The sequence below is a fragment of the Microcaecilia unicolor genome, chromosome 9 (genome assembly GCF_901765095.1).
Source record: "Microcaecilia unicolor chromosome 9, aMicUni1.1, whole genome shotgun sequence".
In the NCBI taxonomy this organism is placed as follows: Eukaryota; Metazoa; Chordata; class Amphibia; order Gymnophiona; family Siphonopidae; genus Microcaecilia; species Microcaecilia unicolor.
Window position 1 is genome coordinate 185,024,346 of NC_044039.1, and position 24,944 is coordinate 185,049,289.

The 24,944-nt window shown below is 48.9% G+C and overlaps 1 protein-coding gene across 2 annotated transcripts in view; it reads left to right on the forward strand.

The window, feature by feature from the left end:
* The window catches only part of AKT1 (AKT serine/threonine kinase 1), a 329,425-nt gene that overhangs the window by 214,514 nt on the left and 89,967 nt on the right, over window positions 1-24,944 (forward strand). For both annotated transcript variants that reach the window (XM_030214026.1, XM_030214025.1), the window contains 3 exons: window positions 2,493-2,640; window positions 12,609-12,740; window positions 12,851-12,916. In XM_030214026.1, coding sequence (XP_030069886.1) covers window positions 2,493-2,640; window positions 12,609-12,740; window positions 12,851-12,916 — 346 coding nt within the window. The remainder of the gene's footprint in view (window positions 1-2,492; window positions 2,641-12,608; window positions 12,741-12,850; window positions 12,917-24,944) is intronic.

Below are 24,944 nucleotides of genomic sequence, written 5' to 3' on the forward strand. Positions count from 1 at the left end.
CATCGGGAAACACCATTTCTAATTGGCTAGCCCTAGAGGGTCTTGTCACGGCTCACAGTGTTGGAGCCATGGCTGCATCAGTAGCCCACTTGAGGTCAGCCTCCATTGAAGAAATTTGCAAGGCTGCAACATGGTCTTTAGTCCATACATCTATTTCACACTACTGCCTAGAGCAAGATACCCAACGCTACAGTCGGTTCAAACAGTCAATGTTGCAGAATCTGGGATCTAGAATACAACTCTACCCTCCTAGGCCCATTTAGTTCTGTTCCAGGCTGCGCACTCATTCAGATTGTATATAGTTTCAGGTTAACCTGTGTTATTTCCTCGCCGTTTCGACACCCAATTGACCAATGTTTGTTGTTTTTGGTGAGCCTGGATTCTAGGGATTCCCCACTTGTGAGAATTATAAGCCTGCTTGTCCTTGGAGGAGCTGAAGGGGACAGTGCATAATTGTTGTACCTCACCAAGGAAACAGATGAATTTTGCTGCCTATTTAGACTTCATGGGAACTTCAGATACAGCTCAGGTACTTACCTGTAGTAGGTGCTCTCAGAGGACAGCAGGCTTTATAGTCTCACAGTCCCTCCCACCTCCCCTTGGTGTTGTCTCCTTCATAGTTTTTTACTTTATTTTTTTGCTGAGTGCAAGAAGACACACATGGGAGGTGGAGCATGTCTTGTGCTCCACAAATCCATCTTTAGACTTTGGAAAATTCCAGACCAGGCAACGTGGGTCAGCATCACCCTCTTGTGAGAATATAAAACCTGCTGTCCTCAGAGAACATCTGCTATATGTAAGTACCTGCATTGTATCTGAAGTTCCTATGAAGTTTAAATAGGCTGCAAAATCCATCTGTTTCCTCGGTGAGGTAGAACAGTTATGCATTGTCCCCTTCAGCTGCAGCCCCTTGTGGGCCTGGCATTTTTTTTCCTCTCCCTCCCCGCGGCATCTCTCTACCTTGCAGCCATGAGGATGATCCCTATAGGCCTGCTCCGGGGCCTTCCCTCTTCCGGCTCCACCTGCCAATGTAACTTCATGAGAAATAGGAAGTTACATCAGAAGGTGGGTGGTAGCCAGCAGAGGGAAGGCCCCATAGAAGCCTGTAGGGATCCTCCTCGTAGCTGCAAAGTAGAGAAATGTGGTCGTAGGGGGAGGGAAGGACAGAGATGCCAGACTGCGGTATTTACAGGTTTGTTTGTTTTTTGTTTTTTTTTTTACTACTAAGTCAAGGCTTCTTATCGCTCCTGCGGGACAGTAAAAAGCTTAGCTCATACACCTGCAGTAAAAAAAAAATTATTTACCACTGATTACTGCAGGTCCCCATCCACATGTCATTCTCTACTATTCAGCCTAAGAGCTGAAGCAGTCCAGAAGATACGTTAATGGGGTAGCATTAGTCTGTTGCCAGCAGAAGATAGAGCCACAGGCAACTCAGTCCCCGTGACAGACAGCACTAGAGCAGTAGAATGGTGTCAGTGGGGACCCTAACCCTGTCAGCAGAAGAAAAGGTGCAACTATGCTGTCTGCTGCCAAGAACGCAATCCCCTGTAGCAGAAGCTGAAGGGCTGCATCTGCTCCCAAAATGTTTGCAGCAGCATTTAAAATCAGTTGTTGGAGAGGGATGCAGCTGCTACTGGAATCTCTGCAAATGGTGGTGGAACTGGCTAGTACAGGCTACCTAAGAAGCTTGCTGAAGGGAGGAGAAGGAATATCTGCAAGAGAGGAAAAGGGGTGGGTGAGTGCAAGGGGAACGGGTTGGGATGGTGTTTGTTCAGTCTCTGGCTTCTCCTTTCCCCTTGTCTCTCTTTAAAGGCAAGTATGATAGTGCATGTCACTTGTACTCATACACTTCCCACTATTCTGCTGCCATGTGACATGCATGCTCCACAAACGTGTATCTCAGTACACTACCCATTCACACACCTCTCACCACCAGCTTATTGCTTATACACATCTCACCTTTCCACAGTGAAATGTGCTTTTAGCTTGTATTTTTTGATGTTTTGTTTTTCCTTGGTATGTTTTTTACCATGGAGTAGTCAACTAATTGTTTCTAGAGATTCTTCAGGTGATGGTTTTTCCCTCTCCCCTTATTGTCTAGATTTCATTCTTAAAGTTCCTTTTTTGTGGTTCAGAAATGTCTGATAATTTCATATCTTTGAGATAAGTTGCTGACTTTTTCAGTACTCATCCCCCTAATTGTTTTTTCCTCATGTTATCCTATTTAATATACCTTTTACTTAAACATTTTAAACATAAATACAAGAGGGGTGGATTAACTAAATCCTAAGAATAGTAAACCTATACAGAAAAGGTTTGAACAGGTAATGGGTTTTTTTTTTAGTATTCTAGGTGTGACTATCTTAATAGCTGTTAGAGTATCGAGAGGACTAGATTTCTGTTCCAACCTTAACCTAAGATTTTTTACTTGAATCAAGTATGGAGAGGTCTCTGACCCAGTATTGCATTTCTTATGTCTGCTCCTTCAGAGAAGAATGGACAAAAGCCATCCAAGCAGTTGCTGACAGCCTTAAGAAGCAAGAGGAGGAAATGATGGACTTTCGATCTGGCTCTCCAAGTGATAATTCAGGGGCTGAAGAGATGGAAGTTTCTATTATAAAACCAAAACACAAAGTGGTATGGCAAATCTTTTGGCCTGTTATTCTTCAGAAGTGCAAAAATTTTATGGCATTCCTATTTTAATAATTTCAGACCATAAATGTTTTTTTTTATCATGCTAGACCAGTCCAGAAGAGTGAGTTATGCCCTCATCCAGCAGAGAACACAGAACTTTGTATCACAATAGTCAGTATAAGAATTGATGCAGCCCTTGAACTTGCCAGTATTTATCTGCCTCCATCAAAGCGGTGTACAACAGGGGAGTAGCCAGACCTCGGCGGGTGGGGTGGGGGGGACTGTTTAGCCACCGACCCCCCCCCCCCCCCCCGCAACCCCGCCACCACCGCATCAGGTACCTTGTTTGCTGGCGGGGGTCCCCAATCCCCGCCAGCCGAAGAGTCTTCTTCAGCGCCGGTCAACTCCGGCGCCTTCGTTGTGTGATCTTCTGTTTCTGACGCCTTACGTCCTGCACGGGGCTACATGCACGGTGCAGGACGTAAGGCGTCAGAAACAGATGATCACACAACGAAAGCACCGGAATCGACCGGTGCTGAAGAAGACTCTTCTGCTGGTGGGGTTTGGGGACCCCCGCCAGCAAACATGGTACCTGATGTGGGGAGGGAGGTGTCAGATGTAGAGGGAGCCAGGGCATAATCTGTGGGGGCCCATGCCCCTGTGGCCCCATGTAGCTACGCCCCATGTAGCTACGCCCCTGGTATACAATAAAATAAAAGTACATAGTGCAGAAAGAGAACTACAGTATCAAGGGAAGAGAGAACAGAAGATGCTACTAAACTGCTTTGTTCCCATGCCTAATCAAGAGCCTGCAGTGCTGGCCTAGGAGAACATGAACATAAGTTATCAAAGGCTTTTTGAAATAAGTGTTCTTCGTCATAAAGCGTATGGGGACAGACTTAAAGATCTCAATATGTATACCTTTGGAAGAAAGGTGGGAGAGGGGAGATTAGACATTAAAATACCTATGCGGCATAAAGTCACAGGAGGCGAGTTTTTTTAGTTGAAAAGAAGCTCTGGAACAAGGGGGCATGGGATGAAGGTGAATGGGAATAGAGGAAATATTTCTAGGCGGTGAATTTGTGGAATGGCCTCCTGGTGAAGGTGGTGGAGACGAAAACAGTATCTGAATTCAAGAGAGTTTGGGACAAGTACATAGGATCTCTAACGGAGTGATGATGAGAGCAGATGGCATGGATGTACAGACTGGATAGGCCATATGGCCTTTAGCTGCCTACATTTTTCTCTGTTTCTAGGTACTGGTGGGGGCCATTTTTCAGGCTAGCTGCTGGGACAGCAGAGCGGATAGCTGGTGCTCCAGCTTCCGGCTGGACTGCTCATAGAATGCCACCGAGGCTGTGAGGTGAAGGCTTTGGCTGCAGGTGTTCCTGCTGCTGTTTGGTCTGCATGATGTAAGCAGCAATTGTGTTCACTCCTGATGCCAGCGGGATTAGTCCCAGAGGGCCGCTGATTAAGCAAGAATTGCAGCCCCATCAGTTTTGCATTGTAGGGATACATGTTTGTAGAAGTCTTTTCTTCTGTACTCAAGAGTAGCAGCCATTCTGCTGTAGCTGAAAACAACTTAAGATGTTGTCTGTTGCTATGTATGAACTGTGCCGGCTGCCATTGCAGGACTCTGGCTAAGACCTGCTGCACTCCTGGTGTTAGGAATACCAGGGACATCTACAATGATCCAAGTATTTTATATCGCACTCGTTGATTTAATTATGAATTGATGATGTTTGACTGTTGAACAGACTGATGGACTGTTCAGGTCTTTATCTGCTGTCATTTACTATGTTACTATATAAGTGGTTCCCCACATGGATCCATAGGTGCAGGGGTTCCTGCACAGATTCCTAGTTTTGATGTCCAGGGCACTTTGGCATCTTTGCCCTCTCTTCCCATACTTTTTCCAGGTATTTAAGTTCTTCATGAACAAGGGAAATGAGATTTAGGGTTGGCTTTTTATATTCAAGTCAGTTAAGTAGAATTTAGCTATCTCCTCTTCATATCTAGCTTTTACATTTATATTCTGCCAGATCCTAATTAGAGCGGAAAGCAGATTACAATAAAATAACCAGTAAATACAACTGAATTACAAATCTTTCTCATTTTCAGTATTATGAAATGACTATTATCCACATAACTAAAAAAAAAAAAAATTGAAAAGGTTTTTATTTGACAGCAAAAACAGTAATATAGTTGATTTAGAAGTCAGCTAGAGAAACTATTTCATACCTAAGAAGCTTGGTATGGAAAAGAGCTATTCAAAAACCTGCAGTAACCTAAGCCTTGCAGTGTTGGAAAATAATTGCAGTAATCCAAATGAGAGAGTCAATGCTTGAACTAAAACTTGAAAATGTTTTTCATTTAAAGAGATGAATGAAATGCGTTCCAAAGAAAACTTTAACCACTATATTGACCTGTAGATTCTTACTTAACATAGTGTCATCCACTCAATACCTTAAATGGATTTCTCAATAGGAAGATAAAGAAGAAATAGTAATTGAACGGAATTTAGAGAAATACTTAACCAAAGTAGCCTGGGTTTTTTTTTCCTTAAGTTTCAATTTATATTGATTATGCCAGTTTTCCACTAGTTTTATACATTTCAGTTGAGGCAACTGTTTCATTGAGATCATTTGCTGCAGGTAGTAAAAACAATATATTTGTATGAGAGTAGTAATATGTCTAAATCTTATAAATTAATACTGAGACTACTCATATATTCATTAGAAATATGGAATCCTACAAGAAATTTAGGACTGCATTAAAAACTGATTTGAACGGTCACATGATGCTGTGAGGGCAGACAGATGTGCATCTGATCCTCTCCGAGACCCCCGCCTGACTTTTTGGGTGAATTTTAAAGAAATCTGGCTCCTAATTTAGTCAAAGAATTCATTAACCAGGGGATTGCACTAACAAATTTGATTAAACAGCAGGAGTGATGTTCGGCAAACCAGCCAGAATGGAGTGACAGTGTGGCAAACCTGCAGATGAAAACATGGTGGGACCTGTAGCAGGGGCCGTTACCCAGTTTACTGCAGTGGCACTGGCAGATCTTTTTGTGGTGGAGTAAGCATTGGCATTGCAGTTGGAGAGGCTTTTGGGCCAAATGAAGCAACTGGAAACCTTGCTCACCAAGATGAACAAACGCACTGCAGAACTGGAGGTGTGTGTTTCAGACCTGGAGGACGATGTGCAGGTCTTGATGAAGTTGAAGTGGCTGCAAAATCTGGTCAGTACCCATGTGAATAAATTTAAAGGACTTGGAGAACTACTCTATCCATGGTAATGTGCGCTCCTTGGGATTCCAGAAACAGTGCCTGATTGTCCTCTCCTGTCTGAATTGGAATCCTGGTTGGAAAAATAGCTGCCTTTGCCCCGTGCAATTAGAGCATGCTCATCGTGTGGGACTTGAGACCTAGGATAGTAATCGCTAAATTCCACAACTATGAAGGCCTATAAGTCACGTAAAGATTCTCTATATTATGATGGATCTCAGGTATGTCTTTATCAGGATTACTCTGCAGCCTTACTTGAGAAGTGCAAACTGTTTTAACCTTTGTGTGCCACTCTTTCAGAGTGAAAGGTGCGCTTCATGTTTGTTTACCCTGTGATATTGAAAATATTTCACAACGGGAAGTGGCAAGTGCATGATTCCTACACTGTGACATGAGATTTTCTCAGCATTTCGCTGGCCCCTTTGACATCTAGCTTCTGACTGTTTGAGACTGGTTAGTTTCTGACCACTAGTGTGGTTAACTTTTTTAGGAGTTTTTCTTTGCAGGTCAGATATGCCATTTTCTGGGCTGTTGAGCCTGATTTTGTGGCTAACCTGGAGGTGGTTCCTTGGAAGGCATCAGTAGTGTGACTGGCTACATCTCTGTCATTTGTAGGTTGGGATTTTGGTAGGTGGTTCTGCACAGTTAGTTGGGTTGAGGGATGGAGGGTGGGGAAGATGGGGGATTTTTTAAGGGTTTGTCTCTTTGGTTGGTGTTTGATTTATTCTTTCTGGTACATTTTGAAAATTTTTTGTGGTTATCACATCACTTATAGATTAGGTCCATATTCTCCTCGAGTGAGGACTGGGCGCCGCTGGAGATGGCTGGATGCATTGCTCAGAATCTGCTGACAGCTTTTATTATGTTTGCTCGATGGTTCTAAGCGGGGAATTCATATTCTTTCTTGGAATATGTTGGGCATAACATCCCCAATTAAGCGCAATAAAATTTTTACACAAATTAAAATGCTCTCAGGTGGATATTATTTGTTTGCAAGAAACCAAGCAACCTGCCCTAGAACACCAAAATTTAGGGTGGGGATGGGTTGGGTATATTCTGCTTCCCCTACTAGAAAGGTGGGAGTTGCTGTCCTTATTAGAAAGACTTTGCTGTGTACAGTACACCCACTATTCATGTATCAAAATTTAGATGTATCATGATAAAAGTAGTTTTTTGCCTGGCGTAACCTTTTAGTGTGTGCACCTAATCAGTATGAACATGCTTTTTTAAACAAAATTGGTTAGATTGGGCATTCGAGATCTTTCAGTTCCAGTGGTATTGGCGAGTGATTTTAATCAAGCCATGGTCTCAGGAGTACACCACTCTGCGATGACAGGAACAGCTCGTGTGGGTGTAGATCAGGGTCTACCATATTTGTTACTACCTAGGTCTAGTGGATGAGTGGAGACTACTGCATCCAATGGAGCGAGATTATACCCATGTGTCTAGAGCTAAATGTGTCTAGAGCTAACTGGACAATGTCTTGCATTGACTATATTTTACTTCCCCCAAGCTATATTTTCTCTCGGGCGACTCGAGTGGAGATAAGACCTACAATGGTAACAGATCATGCCATGATTTGGGTAGATCTGGAATACAACCAGGGGTGGATTTGGGTAGGAACTAGTATTTTCCTGTGTATTTTGTCAGAGGATAGCCACTTCCAACAATATCTCCATGATAAGTGGGAAGCATATTCTAGCTTTAATGCACAGTGTGTAGATACTCCGGGGCTTTATTGGGAAACAGCTGAAGTAATGTTGGGGGTATATAATTTCCCATGTAGAATTGTAGAATAGCCGAAGGTGGTATTCACTTGGAACAGAAGATTTTGTGTGTGAAATGTGCTTAGTCTGTCTCCTGCAAACAAGGAGGTCCTTGTGGACACACAGGTATTGTTGAACTCCTTAATTCATGATAAGACCAAGAAGATGTATTTTTATTGGAAATTTAAGTATTACAGATATGGTAATGGATCAGGGAAACTGTTAGTAAGATGTGCTAAGTTTTGGATGGACTCCAGGTATGTTTCCAACTTGGTAGATGACAGTGGTGTTTCACATCATGACTCTTCGACTATTGCTAACTTATTTTTTTCAATGGTATAAAAAATTTATGCTCAAGAGCCTTGTAAGAGGGGGCCCAGACATTCTCGATTGTCTGGTTGACTCTAGGTTACCTAGGTTAAATGTGGCAGCGATAGCCACACTGAATGCTCCACTCACCGGTAGAGTGCTTCAGAAAGCCCAAATGCTCCTGGCCCAAATGTTTTTACGCCGGGATTTTATAAGATCTTGAACCCTACTTTATGTGGCCCTCTTAATATTTATTATTTTGAGACTCTGGACCAGGGAGCCTTCCTCCCTGCACAGATGAGACACTCATAATACTGATCCCTAAGCTTGGGAAGGATAGGACTCAACCTGGTTCCTTCAGGCTTATTTCATTAATGTAGACTTGAAGCTCTTTGCCCCAGTGTTGGCTAATTGGTGGCTCTTTTTTTTTCCCTAGTTTGATTTGTGATGCACAGGTAGGGTTTGTAAGGGGTCACCAGACGCTCCTTTATTGTGCGTCGGGTACAGGTGACTATGGGACATGCACAATCTAATCAAACTCCTTAGTAATGCTGGTGAGTCTTGACACTGAGAAAGCGTTCGACCAGGTGAATTGGGAATAGCTATTTGAAGTATTGCGATATGTGGAGATGGAGGGTTGGTATTTCAAGTGTTGTGATATGTGGAGGGTTAGTTTTACTAAGCTAATTGTTCATTGTATCATTCTCCCATGGCAGCTGCTTTGGTTAATGGAGTTCAGTCTGATTCAGTTTTTTTTTATTTATAGAGGTATTCCATAAGGTGTGCTTACTTTCCCCTATATTTTTATTGTACCTGGTGCCCCTCCTTCGCATGATTTTAAGGGCGGTGGATATATGGCATTAGGTTGGGGGAGCGTGCAAGTAAAGCTTGGCCTATGGTGGGAGGAAAGTGGATGAGCACTGGCAGCAGAGACTCCTTCGTTTCTGAAGTATTTTGTGCGACATTTGTGAGGAGTTGGAGGCTTTTTGCTGTGCTGGATGTTGGCGAAGCTTCCTGCTGTCCGCTGAGGTGAGAGGGATGCTGTTTCGTCTCTTAGGCTGATGAGGCAGCGATGGTGGGTCCTGAGTTCTTACTGCCGAGAACCCGATCACCTCTTCTATCCCCCACTGCTGCTGACAAGAAGAGTGCGCTGAGCCAAGGAGCCGGGGGGAGGGAGGATGGCTAAACAGCCCATGATTCTCAACATGTATGACGTGTATGCCCACCTTTTCTACTGCCTTCTCCCCATTCTCTGTTTCTCTGGATAACAGTTGCCAACTAGAATGTAGCACCACAGCCAGCTCCTGGATCCCTTACCAGTTTGGGCCATCCTAGCCATGAATGGCAACTCTGAACTAGAGCACTCGATTGGAAAAGAGCTAACAAGAGACGAGTCCTGGTCATGAGGCACACCACAGATGTGAAAAAGCGGAGGTATCCGACCACCGCCGCCGTGTCGAGCCAGGGACAGATGTGGTTTGCCGATATCGGCCACATAGAGTCAGAGACCAGAGTGGCACAGACATCAACCAATACCGTTCGGGGACACTGGCTCTCAGGATCCAGTAGAGCCAGCAACACCGCTTCATTGTGTTTGACACATGCAGCAGACCGCTTTTATGTAGCGCATTGCACATCCCCGATGAATATGTGGTCCTCTTCCCAGTGCCATTGCTGACCACCAGCAGTGATGGTAGTTAGCAACAGCAGCAGCCCCCCCACACACGACAATGCCTCAGAACTAGACTGTGGTAAATCGACGACGATACCCTAAGACGCGGCCTTATCTCTATTACCGATCCTCTCTCGGCTCCTATAACTCCACTCCCAGAGTGAGAGCTGTTAGCTATGGATAAGTACAGCCTCATATGCTTGTGACGCCTCAGCGCACACCTCCTGAATAATCCCTACTCAACTTTGCCGAAAGCTGTTTCAGGAGCATGATTTCTCTGTCTCTGCTTCTCGCAACATTGGGGGGTAACATCTATCTCGGTCTCATAGGTTCCTGGTGGTGGTCCGCTACTATTGGGAGAAAACCCTGTTTCTGCATCGCTTCAACCACAGACTGACCAAGAAGATCTCCAGACCTATTATATCAACTTGACCAGGCTGAGGGGTTCATGATAATGGGCAATTCTCGTGCCTTAACGTATTTTTGTATAGTGATGTAAAGAGATTTCTAAAAACTACAAAAAATTTTTTTGCATAGTTCAAAAGAAAAAAACACTAAAAAATTTCTTTTGGTTTTTTTTTTTTGTCGATGATTACTTTTTTCGCTGTGTTCATATAAAGTGTTATAGTTTGCCACAGGTGTATAAGACTTTTTCCCCCTTGACAAGTCTACAGTTCACTGTAACAAGCTTGCAGCTTGCACATATTTCTGAATTTAAAAGTGCAATTTAAGTTAGCTTTACATATCTGTGTCAATATTTATGTGCTGATGTCATCCCTTTGGTGAATAAAGGTCAGGCAGTTGGTGTAGTGTATCAAGGTTTTTAGAAAGCTTTACATGAGACTCCTGAGAAAATTAAAAAGTCTTGAGATAGGAGGCAGTATTCTGTTGTGGATTAGGAATTGGTTATTGAACAGAAAACAGAGAGTAGGTTTAAATAGCCATTTCTCTCAGTGGAGGAGGGTGAATAGTGAAGTGCCGCAGGGATCTGTACTGGGACCGGTGCTATTTAACATTTATAAATTATCTGGAAGTTGGAATGATGAGTGTGGTGATTAAATTTGCAGATGACATGAAACTATTCAAGGTTAAAACACATGTGGACTGTGAAAATTTGCAGGAAGACCTTAGGAAATTGGAAGACTGGGCATCCAAATGTGGACAAATAAAAATTGATGAATATTGGGAAGAATAATCTGAATTATAACTACCTGATTCAAGGGTCCACCTTACTGTTGTAGACAATAAGCTGAAATCTTCTGCTCAGTGTGTGACGGCGACCAAAAAAGCAAACATGATGCTAGGAATTATTAGGAAAGGGACAATAAATAAGACAGAGAATACTATAATGCCTCTGTATCGCTCCATAGTGCGACCTCACCTTGAGTACTGCATTCAGTTCTGGTCGCCTTATCTCAAAAAAAAAAGATACAGTGGAATTAGAAGAAGTTCAAAGAAGAGTGACCAAAATTATTAAGGGGATGGAACGGGAAAGGCTAAAGAGGTTAGGGCTCTTCAGCTTGAAAAAGACAGCTGAGGGGGTATATGGTTGAGGTCTACAAAATCCTGAGTGTTGCAGAACGAGTAGAAATGAATTGATTTTTAAGTGCAAAGACTAGGGGACGCTCAATGAAGTTACATGGAAATACTTTTAAAATAAATGGCAGGAAATATTTTTTCACTCGAAGAATAGTTAAGCTCTGAACTCTTTGTCCGGAGGATGTAGTAACAGCAGCATATCTGGGTTAAAAAAAAAGAAAACAAAAAAAAAAAAGTTTTGGACAAGTTCCTGGAGGAAACGTCCATAGTCTGCTATTGAGAAAGACTTGGGGAAGCCACTACTTTCTCTGGGATTGGTAGCTGGAATGTTGTTACTGTGGGCTTTTGCCAGGTACTTGTGACCTGGATTGGCCACTGTTGGAAACAGGATACTGGGCTAGATGAACCCAGTATGGCTGTTACGTTCTTATGTACATGCATTTGATTACAGTGCTGTTCAAGTGTAGTAGATCTGTTGTCAGTAGTATATTGGCAAGTTCCAGGGCTGTACCACTCTTTATACTATTGGTGATGCCATTGACTGTTTTCTGCCTTTATCTGCTGGTTTGGGGGGGTGGGGAGACAAATAATGCACTCTGGACTGGTCTAACAGGTCTCAAGGAAAGGAAATTAGTAGGTAAGAATAAATTTCACCTTTCACTTGTATAAACCAATCTACCCATTGCTGCTTAAAAAGAGACAGTATGACCACATGGCTTAGAGGCTGTGTTGTAGAAGGAGCTTAAACTGTATTGCACTTAGTAACCGTGTGCATCTATGGCATGAATACATAGGAAAATTACTTTAAAAACCATAGATTTGTGATTATCTTAATATCTGAAAGGCATTGAAAGTGCTGCTTTGTTTACTTTCTGGGATCCCATGAATATTTAGCTGCTAAATTGGGGACATAGAGAAAAGTTTGGGAAGCACTGATGTATAGGGACTCTTTGCTCGACTTTCATAATTAAGCATCTGCCTTTTTTAAAATATTTATAGAGCTCTGTGTAATCATTCCTAGTAGTTTGAAAATTTAAGTAGAAGAAATGTCATGAGCTAATGCCCACAGACAATGTATATTTAGTTGTAACATATACAAAAATAGTACGTTTTAGTATGTTACAATTAAATGTACATTGTATATTTAACTGTGTACAGTATATATTGTAAACAGTACAGTAGGTTCCAGCTAAGCACTTGTTACAAGGACATTCCAACTTTATTATGAGGGCAGTTACTGTCCTGGGGGTTTTACTTGGATTTGCTTATATGGGGTGTCTTTCAAGGCAAGTATGCCATATACATTTGTGTACATTTCTTAACATTTCACGTTGGACAGTATTGCATTGCCTTGAATTTTTGCAGTAATACTGGTTTTATTTTTTTCTTTTAAAGACTATGAATGAGTTTGAATACCTTAAGCTGCTGGGGAAAGGTACCTTTGGAAAAGTAATTCTAGTTAAAGAAAAAGCAACTGGACGCTATTATGCTATGAAAATCTTGAAGAAAGAAGTAATTGTTGCAAAGGTAAGTCGAGATAAACAGAACATTTAATTTTGAGCTAGCCCATTGCTGGCCTCCATTTTATTTTTTTGTGGTACATAAATTCACTAACGATTGACATGTTTGCTTTTCAGGATGAGGTAGCCCACACACTTACAGAAAATCGTGTCTTACAGAATTCTAAACATCCATTCTTAACGGCAAGTGTTTTTTTTTTTTCTCTGCTCAGTATTCTGTTCATAGGCTAGCTCAACTGCTATGTTTTGGTATAATAGTAAAACTGCACATGTAAATCTGTTGATTAGCATAAAGGGTGTACTTGGATGAGACCATGTGAGGCAAAATGTGTTGAACAGAGTTGATGTCAAGATGGTCTTGACTTTTTGTGGCACTCGTGTCATGCTCCTGAAGCTTTACTGGAAAGGAAGTCCTAACAGAGGTATTGGCATATTAGCCCAAAAGCTATGTAGAAAATTTCACCTTTTAAAAATATTTTTTTTAATTCTGGGATGAAAGTATTTTGACAGGTCTCACGTGGGCCCAAATAGAGGGGTGTTGATGGATTATGGGCTTGCAATGTACTGTATTGAAAAATGATCTTGATCCAATATAGACTACATTTTGAAAAGTGCTAGAAAATCTATGCATAAGCATGGTTTTCATATTGGCTCCCTCCAAAAAAAAAAAAATTTAAAATTGTATCATATAATTCTCCGAGGACAAGCAGGCTGATTGTTCTCACTGATGGGTGACGTCCACGGCAGCCCCTCCAATCGGAAACTTCACTAGCAAAGTCCTTTGCTAGCCCTCGCGCGCCCGCGCGCACCGCGCATGCGCGGCCGTCTTCCCGCCCGAAACCGGCTCGAGCCGGCCAGTCTTCTTTTGTCCGCACTCGGTACGGTCGTGTTTTCGCCGTGTCGAGCCCCGGAAAGTCGACCTCGCGCGTCCAATTTGTTTGAACGTGTTTTTTTCCTTCGGGAAAGCTTTGTCCTAGTCGGGAAGTGCTCCGGAAACCCCTCGCCGGGTTTCGTGTAAATCCTCCCCGTACTTCCAGCTTTTTTGCCCCGGTAAGTTTTCTTTCGTCGTCGGGGTAGGCCTTTTTTCGGCCTCGGTCGAGATTTTTTCTCCCTCTAAATTTGGTGCTTCGAATTTCGCCATTTCGGCTTTTGATTTCGCCGGCGTGATTTTTCCGCCCATGACATCGAAGCCTTCCAGCGGCTTCAAGAAGTGCACCCAGTGCGCCCGGGTTATCTCGCTCACTGATCGACACTCGTCGTGTCTTCAGTGTCTGGGGGCCGAGCACCGCCCTCAGAACTGCAGTCTGTGTTCCCTGCTTCAAAGGCGGACTCAGGTAGCGAGACTAGCCCAGTGGAACGTGTTGTTCTCGGGCTCTTCGTCGGCATCGGCACCGGGATCTTCGAGTGCATCGACGTCGTCAGCGTCCAGACCATCTTCCTCGGCCGCCCCTGCATCGAGTGCATCGAGGCAGCGGGCCTCTGCATCGGCGCCGAGACATCGGATAGCTGCATCGACGTCGGTGGTACCAGGACCTCGTCTGCTGATGTCGTCGGACGGTGGTGCATCGGGTGGAGTGCAGGTGAGGGCTGTCCATTCCCCTGCTGGTGGCGGTGAGCCCTCGGGTGGGTCTCCGCCTACCCTGAGGGCTCCTGCGGTACAGCCCCCCCGAGATCGACCTTCTTCAGTCTCGGCCCCGAGGAAGCGACGGGTGGATTCGACGTCCTCCTCGTCGGTGCCGGGGAGCTCCGGTGACATGCTTCGGAAGAAATCGAAGAAGCATCGACACCGGTCTCCTCCCCGTGTCGGCACCGAGAGCTCTGGGTCGCCGAGGGATTCGGCACCCAGCAGGCATCGGCACCGAGAGGACCGCTCACCCTCTGTTCAGGAGGTGTCGATGCGCTCCGCTCTGGACAGCCCGGAACAGCCTCCACGCCCGGAACAGGTACTGACGTCGACGCCTGCATCGACCTCTCAGCCTTTCTCTGCAGCCGCTCTAAACGAGAGCCTCCGGGCCGTTCTCCCAGAGATTCTGGGAGAGCTGTTGCGCCCTACCCCTCCGGTACCGGCGGTGCTTGCGCCACCGGTACCGTCGAGCGTGGCGCCGGCTGGCCCATCGCCCAGGTTGAGGTCCCCGACGTCGGTACCGCGTGCGGTACCGACCGCGGCCACCTCCCAGGAAGGCTCCCCGACTACGTCGGCGGAGGGAGCTTCGCCGATGCGGGCGAGGGAGTCTACCTCTCGACGCCCCCATCGTGGACAGGGTTCCACGGAGTCGAGCAGGGCGAGGTTGCAGACACAGGTCCGTGAACTTGTGTCTGACACCGAGGGTGAGGCCTCGTGGGAGGAAGAGGAAGATCCCAGATATTTCTCTGACGAGGAGTCTGGGGGTCTTCCGTCTGATCCCACTCCCTCTCCTGAGAGACAGCTTTCTCCTCCCGAGAGTCTGTCTTTTGCCTCCTTTGTCCGGGAGATGTCTACGGCCATCCCCTTCCCGGTGGTTGTGGAGGACGAGCCCAGGGCTGAAATGTTTGAGCTCCTGGACTATCCTTCTCCACCTAAGGAAGCGTCCACTGTTCCCTTGCACCATGTCCTGAAGAAGACATTGCTTGCGAACTGGACCAAACCATTAACTAATCCCCACATTCCCAAGAAGATCGAGTCCCAGTACCGGATCCATGGGGACCCAGAGCTGATGCGCACTCAGTTGCCTCATGACTCTGGAGTTGTGGATTTGGCCCTAAAGAAGGCGAAGAGTTCTAGGGAACATGCTTCGGCGCCCCCGGGCAAGGACGCTAGAACCTTAGACTCCTTTGGGAGGAAGGCCTACCATTCCTCTATGCTCGTGTCCAAGATCCAGTCTTACCAGCTCTACACGAGCATACACATGCGGAATAATGTGCGGCAGTTGGCGGGCTTGGTTGATGCTCTTCCCCCTGAGCAAGCCAAGCCTTTTCAGGAGGTGGTCAGGCAGCTGAAGGCGTGCAGAAAATTCCTGGCCAGAGGAGTTTATGACACTTTTGATGTTGCGTCCAGGGCCGCTGCTCAAGGTGTGGTGATGCGCAGGCTCTCATGGCTGCGTGCCGCCGACCTGGAGAATAGAGTCCAGCAGCGGATTACGGACTTGCCTTGCCGTGCGGATAACATTTTTGGCGAAAAAGTCGAGCAGGTGGTAGAGTCTCTCCACCAGCGGGACACCGCATTCGACAAGTTCGCCCGCCGGCAGCCTTCAGCTTCTACCTCTACAGGTAGACGATTTTTCGGGGGAAGGAAGACTGTTCCCTATACTTCTGGCAAGCGTAGGTACAATCCTCCTTCCCGACAGCCTGCGGCCCAGGCTAAGCCCCAGCGCGCTCGCTCTCGTCAGCAGCGTGCGAATCAGCAAGGCCCCGCGGCTCCCCAGCAAAAGCAAGGGGCGAGCTTTTGACTGGCTCCAGCAGAGCATAGCCGACATCCAAGTGTCAGTGCCGGGCGACCTGCCTGTCGGAGGGAGGTTGAAAGCTTTTCACCAAAGGTGGCCTCTTATAACCTCCGATCAGTGGGTTCTCCAAATAGTCCGGCAAGGATACACCCTCAATTTGGCCTCTCAACCTCCAAATTGTCCACCGGGAGCTCAGTCCTACAGCTTCCAGCACAAGCAGGTACTTGCAGAGGAACTCTCCGCCCTTCTCAGCGCCAATGCGGTCGAGCCCGTGCCATCCGGGCAAGAAGGGCTGGGGTTCTATTCCAGGTACTTCCTTGTGGAAAAGAAAACAGGGGGGATGCGTCCCATCCTAGACCTAAGGGCCCTGAACAAATATCTCGTAAAAGAAAAGTTCAGGATGCTTTCCCTGGGCACCCTTCTCCCCATGATTCAGCAAAACGATTGGCTATGCTCTCTGGACTTGAAGGATGCCTACACACACATCCCGATACTGCCAGCTCACAGACAGTATCTGCGATTTCAGCTGGGCGCACGCCACTTCCAGTACTGTGTGCTACCCTTTGGGCTCGCCTCTGCGCCCAGGGTGTTCACAAAGTGCCTAGCTGTGGTAGCAGCGGCGCTTCGCAGGCTGGGGGTGCACGTGTTCCCATATCTCGACGATTGGCTGGTGAAGAACACATCCGAGGCAGGAGCCCTGCAGTCCATGCAGATGACTATTCGCCTCCTGGAGCTACTGGGGTTTGTGATAAATTACCCAAAGTCCCATCTTCTCCCAGTGCAGAAACTCGAATTCATCGGAGCCCTGCTGGATTCTCGGACGGCTCGCGCCTATCTCCCAGAGGCGAGGGCCAACAACTTGTTGTCCCTCGTCTCGCGGGTGCGAGCGTCCCAGCAGATCACAGCTCGGCAGATGTTGAGATTGCTGGGCCACATGGCCTCCACAGTTCATGTGACTCCCATGGCCCGCCTTCACATGAGATCTGCTCAATGGACCCTAGCCTCCCAGTGGTATCAGGCCGCCGGGGGTCTAGAGGACGTGATCCACCTGTCCACGAGTTTTCTGGAATCCCTGTATTGGTGGACGATTTGCTCCAATTTGACTCTGGGACGTCCCTTCCAAATTCCTCAGCCTCAAAAAGTGCTGACCACGGATGCGTCTCTCCTGGGATGGGGAGCTCATGTCGATGGGCTTCACACCCAAGGAAGGTGGTCCCTCCAAGAAAGCGATCTACAGATCAATCTTCTGGAGTTGCGAGCGATCTGGAACGCTCTGAAGGCTTTCAGAGATCGGCTGTCCCACCAAATTATCCAAATTCAGACAGACAATCAGGTTGCCATGTACTATGTCAACAAGCAGGGGGGCACCGGATCTCGCCCCCTGTGTCAGGAAGCCGTCAGCATGTGGCTCTGGGCTCGCCGTCAAGGCATGGTGCTCCAAGCCACATATCTGGCAGGCGTAAACAACAGTCTGGCCGACAGGTTGAGCAGGATTATGCAACCTCACGAGTGGTCGCTCAATTCCCGTGTGGTGCGACAGATCTTCCGGGCGTGGGGCACCCCCCTGGTAGATCTCTTCGCATCTCAAGTGAACCACAAGGTCCCTCAGTTCTGTTCCAGGCTTCAGGCCCACGGCAGACTGGCGTCGGATGCCTTCCTCCTGGATTGGGGGGAAGGTCTGCTGTATGCTTATCCTCCCATTCCTCTGGTGGGGAAGACTTTGTTGAAACTCAAGCAAGACCGAGGCACCATGATTCTGATTGCTCCCTTTTGGCCGCGTCAGATCTGGTTCCCTCTTCTTCTGGAGTTATCCTCCGAAGAACCGTGGAGATTGGAGTGTTTTCCGACCCTCATCACGCAGGACGAAGGGGCTCTGCTGCATCCCAACCTCCAGTCCCTGGCTCTCACGGCCTGGATGTTGAGGGCGTAGACTTTGCCTCTTTGGGTCTGCCAGAGGGTGTCTCCCGCATCTTGCTTGCTTCCAGGAAAGACTCCACTAAGAGAAGTTACTTCTTTCATTGGAGGAGGTTTGCCGTCTGGTGTGACAGCAAGGCCCTAGATCCTCGCTCTTGTCCTACACAGACCCTGCTTGAATACCTTCTCCACTTGTCTGAGTCTGGTCTGAAGACCAACTCCGTAAGGGTTCACCTTAGTGCAATCAGTGCATACCATTACCAAGTGGAAGGTAATCCGATCTCAGGACAGCCTTTAGTTGTTCGCTTCATGAGAGGTTTGCTTTTGTCAAAGCCCCCTGTCAAGCCTCCTACAGTGTCATGGGATCTCAATGTCGTTCTCACCCAGCTGATGAAACCTCCTTTCGAGCCACTGAATTCCTGCCATCCGAAGTACTTGACCTGGAAGGTCATTTTCTTGGTGGCAGTTACCTCGGCTCGTAGAGTCAGTGAGCTTCAGGCCCTGGTAGCCCAGGCCCCTTACACCAAATTTCATCACAACAGAGTAGTCCTCCGCACTCACCCTAAGTTTCTGCCAAAGGTTGTGTCGGAGTTCCATCTGAACCAGTCAATTGTCTTGCCAACTTTCTTTCCCCGTCCTCATTCCTGCCCTGCTGAACGTCAGCTGCACACATTGGACTGCAAGAGAGCATTGGCCTTCTATCTGGAGCGGACACAGCCCCACAGACAGTCCGCCCAATTGTTTGTTTCTTTTGATCCCAACAAGAGGGGAGTGGCTGTAGGGAAACGCACCATATCCAATTGGCTAGCAGATTGCATTTCCTTCACTTACGCCCAGGCTGGGCTGGCTCTTGAGGGTCATGTCACGGCTCATAATGTTAGAGCCATGGCAGCGTCGGTAGCCCACTTGAAGTCAGCCACCATGGAGGAAATTTGCAAAGCTGCGACGTGGTCATCTGTCCACACATTCACATCTCATTACTGCCTGCAGCAGGATACCCGACGCGACAGTCGGTTCGGGCAGTCAGTTCTTCAGAACCTGTTTGGGCTTTAGGATCCAACTCCACCCCCCGAGGGCCCTGTTTGTTCTGTTCCAGGCTACACTCTCAGTTAGTTGGTAAATTTTTTAGGTCAATCTCAGTTATGTCCTCGCCGTTGCGAGGCCCAATTGACCATGGTTGTTGTTTTGAGTGAGCCTGGGGGCTAGGGATACCCCATCAGTGAGAACAAGCAGCCTGCTTGTCCTCGGAGAAAGCGAATGCTACATACCTGTAGAAGGTATTCTCCGAGGACAGCAGGCTGATTGTTCTCACAAACCCGCCCGCCTCCCCTTTGGAGTTGTGTCTTCCCTTGAAGTGTATTGTCTTGCTACATACTGGACTGGCCGGCTCGAGCCGGTTTCGGGCGGGAAGACGGCCGCGCATGCGCGGTGCGCGCGGGCGCGCGAGGGCTAGCAAAGGACTTTGCTAGTGAAGTTTCCGATTGGAGGGGCTGCCGTGGACGTCACCCATCAGTGAGAACAATCAGCCTGCTGTCCTCGGAGAATACCTTCTACAGGTATGTAGCATTCGCTTTAGTTGAGAAGTAGGGCCAGCATTAGGCAAAGTTCTGTAATGGCTCCTTGTGGGCTTCTCTGGCTCCAGGGCCTGATGTGGCTGGAATCTCCTGTGGGGGCGGGCTCTATCGGTCCCTTGAGCATTTGGTGCCTGGTGCCTCCACCTGGGGAAGGAAAGCGTTGGTGAGCGGGGTTACCCTCTCCCTCCCCCCACCAGGAAACTCCAAAAATGACCTCTGTGAACAAGGCTATCAACTCAAAGTTGAACCGTTTTGTTGAACTATGTACAGGTTTTACTATACAGATATATAAAATCATTGAAATGTTTAGCAGTTTTAACCAATTAGCTCAGTACACTTGAATCCATTAGTCCTTGTACCTAATCAGCAACTCCTGATTCCTCTGCCACTCTAGGCTGAGTCTTTGTGTGGGAGTGTAGCCTGTGTCCCATCCTTTACTCCTTCCTTATGTCACTCTTTGGTCCACCCCACCTACCCACCCAGTCTCACCCTCCTCTGGGCAGTGCCGATTACACTCTGTAAGCTTTGTGCCACTGGGCCTAGGGCACCCCCCCCCCCCCCCCTTATGCCTCCTATGTGTCCAAGTCCCAAGGTGTTCAAAGGGTTGCCAATCATCTTCCTGAGGTGCCTGTAGGGGGGTCCTTCTTTAGCCCAGAGTATAAGCTCTTAACAGAGCTCTGTGACCAACAATCCCAGTACTTCCCAGAAGAGGGCAGCCTCTTCTCTACCAGTTTCAGGTGGAGCACATGTAGTATTTTTCCTTGCTGTGGCCCAAAATACTATCTCTTAACTGAGCTTTGTGACCAACAGTTCCAGCATTTCCCCAATAGAGGTCAACCTCCTGGCTCAGCCAAAAGACCAAGCACAGAATCTCTAAATAACAGAGACCTGAATACCCAGATTCCCCTTCCCAGACACCAGGTTGTTTGTGTGTTCCTCTGTTATAGTGAGTAAATTCTCTGACTGCCCCCCACCCCTCCTATTATTTCAGCTACCCTTCCTCTGTGTACTTACATTCTCCGAGGACAAGCAGGCTGCTTGTTCTCACTGATGGGTGACGTCCACGGCAGCCCCTCCAATCGGAATCTTCACTAGCAAAGTCCTTTGCTAGCCCTCGCGCGCCCGCGCGCACCGCGCATGCGCGGCCGTCTTCCCGCCCGAAACCGGCTCGAGCCGGCCAGTCTTCTTTTGTCCGCACTCGGTACGGTCGTATTTTTCGCCGTGTCGAGCCCCGGAGAGTCGACCTCGCGCGTCCATATTGTTGAACGTGTTTTTTCTTCGGAAAAGCTTTTCTTCTACTCGGGAAGTGCTCCGGAACCCCTCCACCGGGTTCCGTTTCAATCCTCCCCGTATTTCCAGCTTTTGGCCCCGATAAGTTTTCTTTCGTCGTCGGGGTAGGCCTCTTTTCGGCCTCGGTCGAGATTTTCTCCCTCTAAAGTTTTTGGTGCTCTTTTTCCGTCATTTCGGACTTTGATTTCGCCGGCGTGATTTTTCCGCCCATGACATCGAAGCCTTCCAGCGGCTTCAAGAAGTGCACCCAGTGCGCCCGGGTTATCTCGCTCACTGATCGACACTCGTCGTGTCTTCAGTGTCTGGGGGCCGAGCACCGCCCTCAGAACTGTAGTCTGTGTTCCCTGCTTCAAAGGCGGACTCAGGTAGCGAGACTAGCCCAGTGGAACGTTTTGTTCTCGGGCTCTTCGTCGGCATCGGCACCGGGATCTTCGAGTGCATCGACGTCGTCAGCGTCCAGACCATCTTCCTCGGCCGCCCTTGCATCGAGTGCATCGAGGCATCGGGCCTCTGCATCGGCGCCGAGACATCGGATAGCTGCATCGACGCCGGTGGTACCGGGACCTCGTCTGCTGATGTCGTCGGACGGTGGTGCATCGTCAGGAGTGCAGGTGAGGGCTGTCCATTCCCCTGCTGGTGGCGGTGAGCCTTCGGGTGGGTCTCCTCCCACCCTGAGGGCTCCTGCGGTACAGCCCCCCCGAGACCGACCTTCTTCGGCCTCGGCCCCGAGGAAGCGACGGATGGATTCTACGTCCTCCTCGTCGGTGCCGGGGAGCTCCGGTGACATGCTTCGGAAGAAGTCGAAGAAGCATCGGCACCGGTCTCCTCCCCGCGTCGGCACCGAGAGCTCTGGGTCGCCGAGGGATTCGGCACCCAGCAGGCATCGGCACCGAGAGGACCGCTCACCCTCTGTCCAAGAGGTGTCGATGCGCTCCACTCTGGACAGCCCGGAACAGCCTCCTCGCCCGGGACAGGTCCTGACGTCGACGCCTGCATCGACCTCACAGCCTTTCTCTGCAGCCGCTCTAAACGAGAGCCTCCGGGCCGTTCTCCCAGAGATTCTGGGAGAGCTGTTGCGCCCTACCCCTCCGGTACCGGCGGTGCTTGCGCCTCCGGTACCGTCGAGCGTGGCGCCGGCTGGCCCATCGCCCAGGTTGAGGTCCCCGACGTCGGTACCGCGTGCGGTGCCGGCAGCGGCCACCTCCCAGGAAGGCTCCCCGACTACGTCGGCGGAGGGAGCTTCGCCGATGCGGGCGAGGGAGTCTACCTCTCGACGCCCCCATCGTGGACGTGGCTCCACTGAGTCGAGCAGGGCGAGGTTGCAGACACAGGTTCGTGAACTTGTGTCTGACACCGAGGGTGAGGCCTCGTGGGAGGAAGAGGAAGATCCTAGATATTTCTCTGACGAGGAGTCTGAGGGTCTTCCTTCTGATCCCACTCCCTTCCTGAAAGACAGCTTTCTCCTCCCGAGAGTCTGTCTTTTGCTTCCTTTGTCCGGGAGATGTCTACGGCCATCCCCTTCCCGGTGGTTGTGGAGGACGAGCCCAGGGCTGAAATGTTTGAGCTCCTGGACTATCCTTCTCCACCTAAGGAAGCGTCCACCGTTCCCTTGCACCATGTCCTAAAAAAGACATTGCTTGCGAACTGGACGAAACCCTTAACTAATCCCCACATTCCCAAGAAGATCGAGTCCCAGTACCGGATCCATGGGGACCCAGAGCTGATGCGCACTCAGTTGCCTCACGACTCTGGAGTTGTGGATTTGGCCCTAAAGAAGGCTAAGAGTTCTAGGGAACATGCTTCGGCGCCCCCGGGCAAGGACGCTAGAACCTTAGACTCCTTTGGGAGGAAGGCCTACCATTCCTCTATGCTCGTGTCCAAGATCCAGTCTTACCAGCTCTACACGAGCATACACATGCGGAACAATGTGCGGCAGTTGGCGGGCTTGGTTGATGCTCTTCCCCCTGAGCAAGCCAAGCCTTTTCAGGAGGTGGTCAGGCAGCTGAAGGCGTGCAGAAAATTCCTGGCCAGAGGAGTTTATGACACTTTTGATGTTGCGTCCAGGGCCGCTGCTCAAGGTGTGGTGATGCGCAGGCTCTCATGGCTGCGTGCCGCCGACCTGGAGAATAGAATCCAGCAGCGGATTGCGGACTCGCCTTGCCGTGCGGACAACATTTTTGGCGAAAAAGTCGAACAGGTGGTAGAGTCTCTCCACCAGCGGGACACCGCATTCGACAAATTCGCCCGCCGGCAGCCTTCAGCTTCTACCTCTACAGGTAGACGATTTTTCGGGGGAAGGAAGACTGTTCCCTACTCTTCTGGCAAGCGTAGGTACAATCCTCCTTCCCGACAGCCTGCGGCCCAGGCTAAGCCCCAGCACGCTCGCTCTCGTCAGCAGCGTGCGACTCAGCAAGGCCCCGCGGCTCCCCAGCAAAAGCAAGGGGCGAGCTTTTGACTGGCTCCAGCAGAGCATAGCCGACATCCAAGTGTCCGTGCCGGGCGACCTGCCAGTCGGAGGGAGGTTGAAAGCTTTTCACCAAAGGTGGCCTCTCATAACCTCCGATCAGTGGGTTCTGCAAATAGTCCGGCAGGGGTACACCCTCAATTTGACCTCAAAACCTCCAAATTGTCCACCGGGAGCTCAGTCTTACAGCTTCCAACACAAGAGGGTACTTGCAGAGGAACTCTCCGCCCTTCTCAGCGCCAATGCGGTCGAGCCCGTGCCATCCGGGCAAGAAGGGCTGGGATTCTATTCCAGGTACTTCCTTGTGGAAAAGAAAACAGGGGGGATGCGTCCCATCCTAGACCTAAGGGCCCTGAACAAATATCTCGTAAAAGAAAAGTTCAGGATGCTTTCCCTGGGCACCCTTCTCCCCATGATTCAGCAAAACGATTGGCTATGCTCTCTGGACTTGAAGGATGCCTACACACATATCCCGATACTGCCAGCTCACAGACAGTATCTGCGATTTCAGTTGGGCACACGCCACTTCCAGTACTGTGTGCTACCCTTTGGGCTCGCCTCTGCGCCCAGGGTGTTCACAAAGTGCCTAGCTGTGGTAGCAGCGGCACTTCGCAGGCTGGGAGTACACGTGTTCCCATATCTCGACGATTGGCTGGTAAAGAGCACGTCCGAGGCAGGAGCCCTGCAGTCCATGCAGATGACTATTCGCCTTCTGGAGCTACTGGGGTTTGTGATAAATTACCCAAAGTCCCATCTTCTTCCAGTGCAGAACCTCGAATTCATAGGAGCTCTGCTGGATTCTCGGACGGCTCGCGCCTATCTCCCAGAGACGAGAGCCAACAACTTGTTGTCCCTCGTCTCCCGGGTGCGAGCGTCCCAGCAGATCACAGCTCGGCAGATGTTGAGATTGCTGGGCCACATGGCCTCCACAGTTCATGTGACTCCCATGGCCCGCCTTCACATGAGATCTGCTCAATGGACCCTAGCCTCCCAGTGGTATCAGGCCGCTGGGGGTCTAGAGGACGTGATCCACCTGTCCACGAGTTTTCTCGAATCCCTGTATTGGTGGACGATTTGGACCAATTTGACTCTGGGACGTCCCTTCCAAATTCCTCAGCCACAAAAAGTGCTGACCACGGATGCGTCTCTCCTGGGATGGGGAGCTCATGTCGATGGGCTCCACACTCAAGGAAGCTGGTCCCCCCAGGAACGCGATCTACAGATCAATCTTCTGGAGTTACGAGCGATCTGGAACGCTCTGAAGGCTTTCAGAGATCGGCTGTCCCACCAAATTATTCAAATTCAGACAGACAACCAGGTTGCCATGTATTATGTAAACAAGCAGGGGGGCACTGGATCTCGCCCCCTGTGTCAGGAAGCCGTCAGCATGTGGACCTGGGCTCGCCGGAACGGCATGGTGCTCCAAGCCACATATCTGGCAGGCGTAAACAACTGTCTGGCCGACAGGTTGAGCAGGATTATGCAACCTCACGAGTGGTCGCTCAACTCCCGAGTGGTGCGCCAGATCTTCCAAGCGTGGGGTCCCCCCT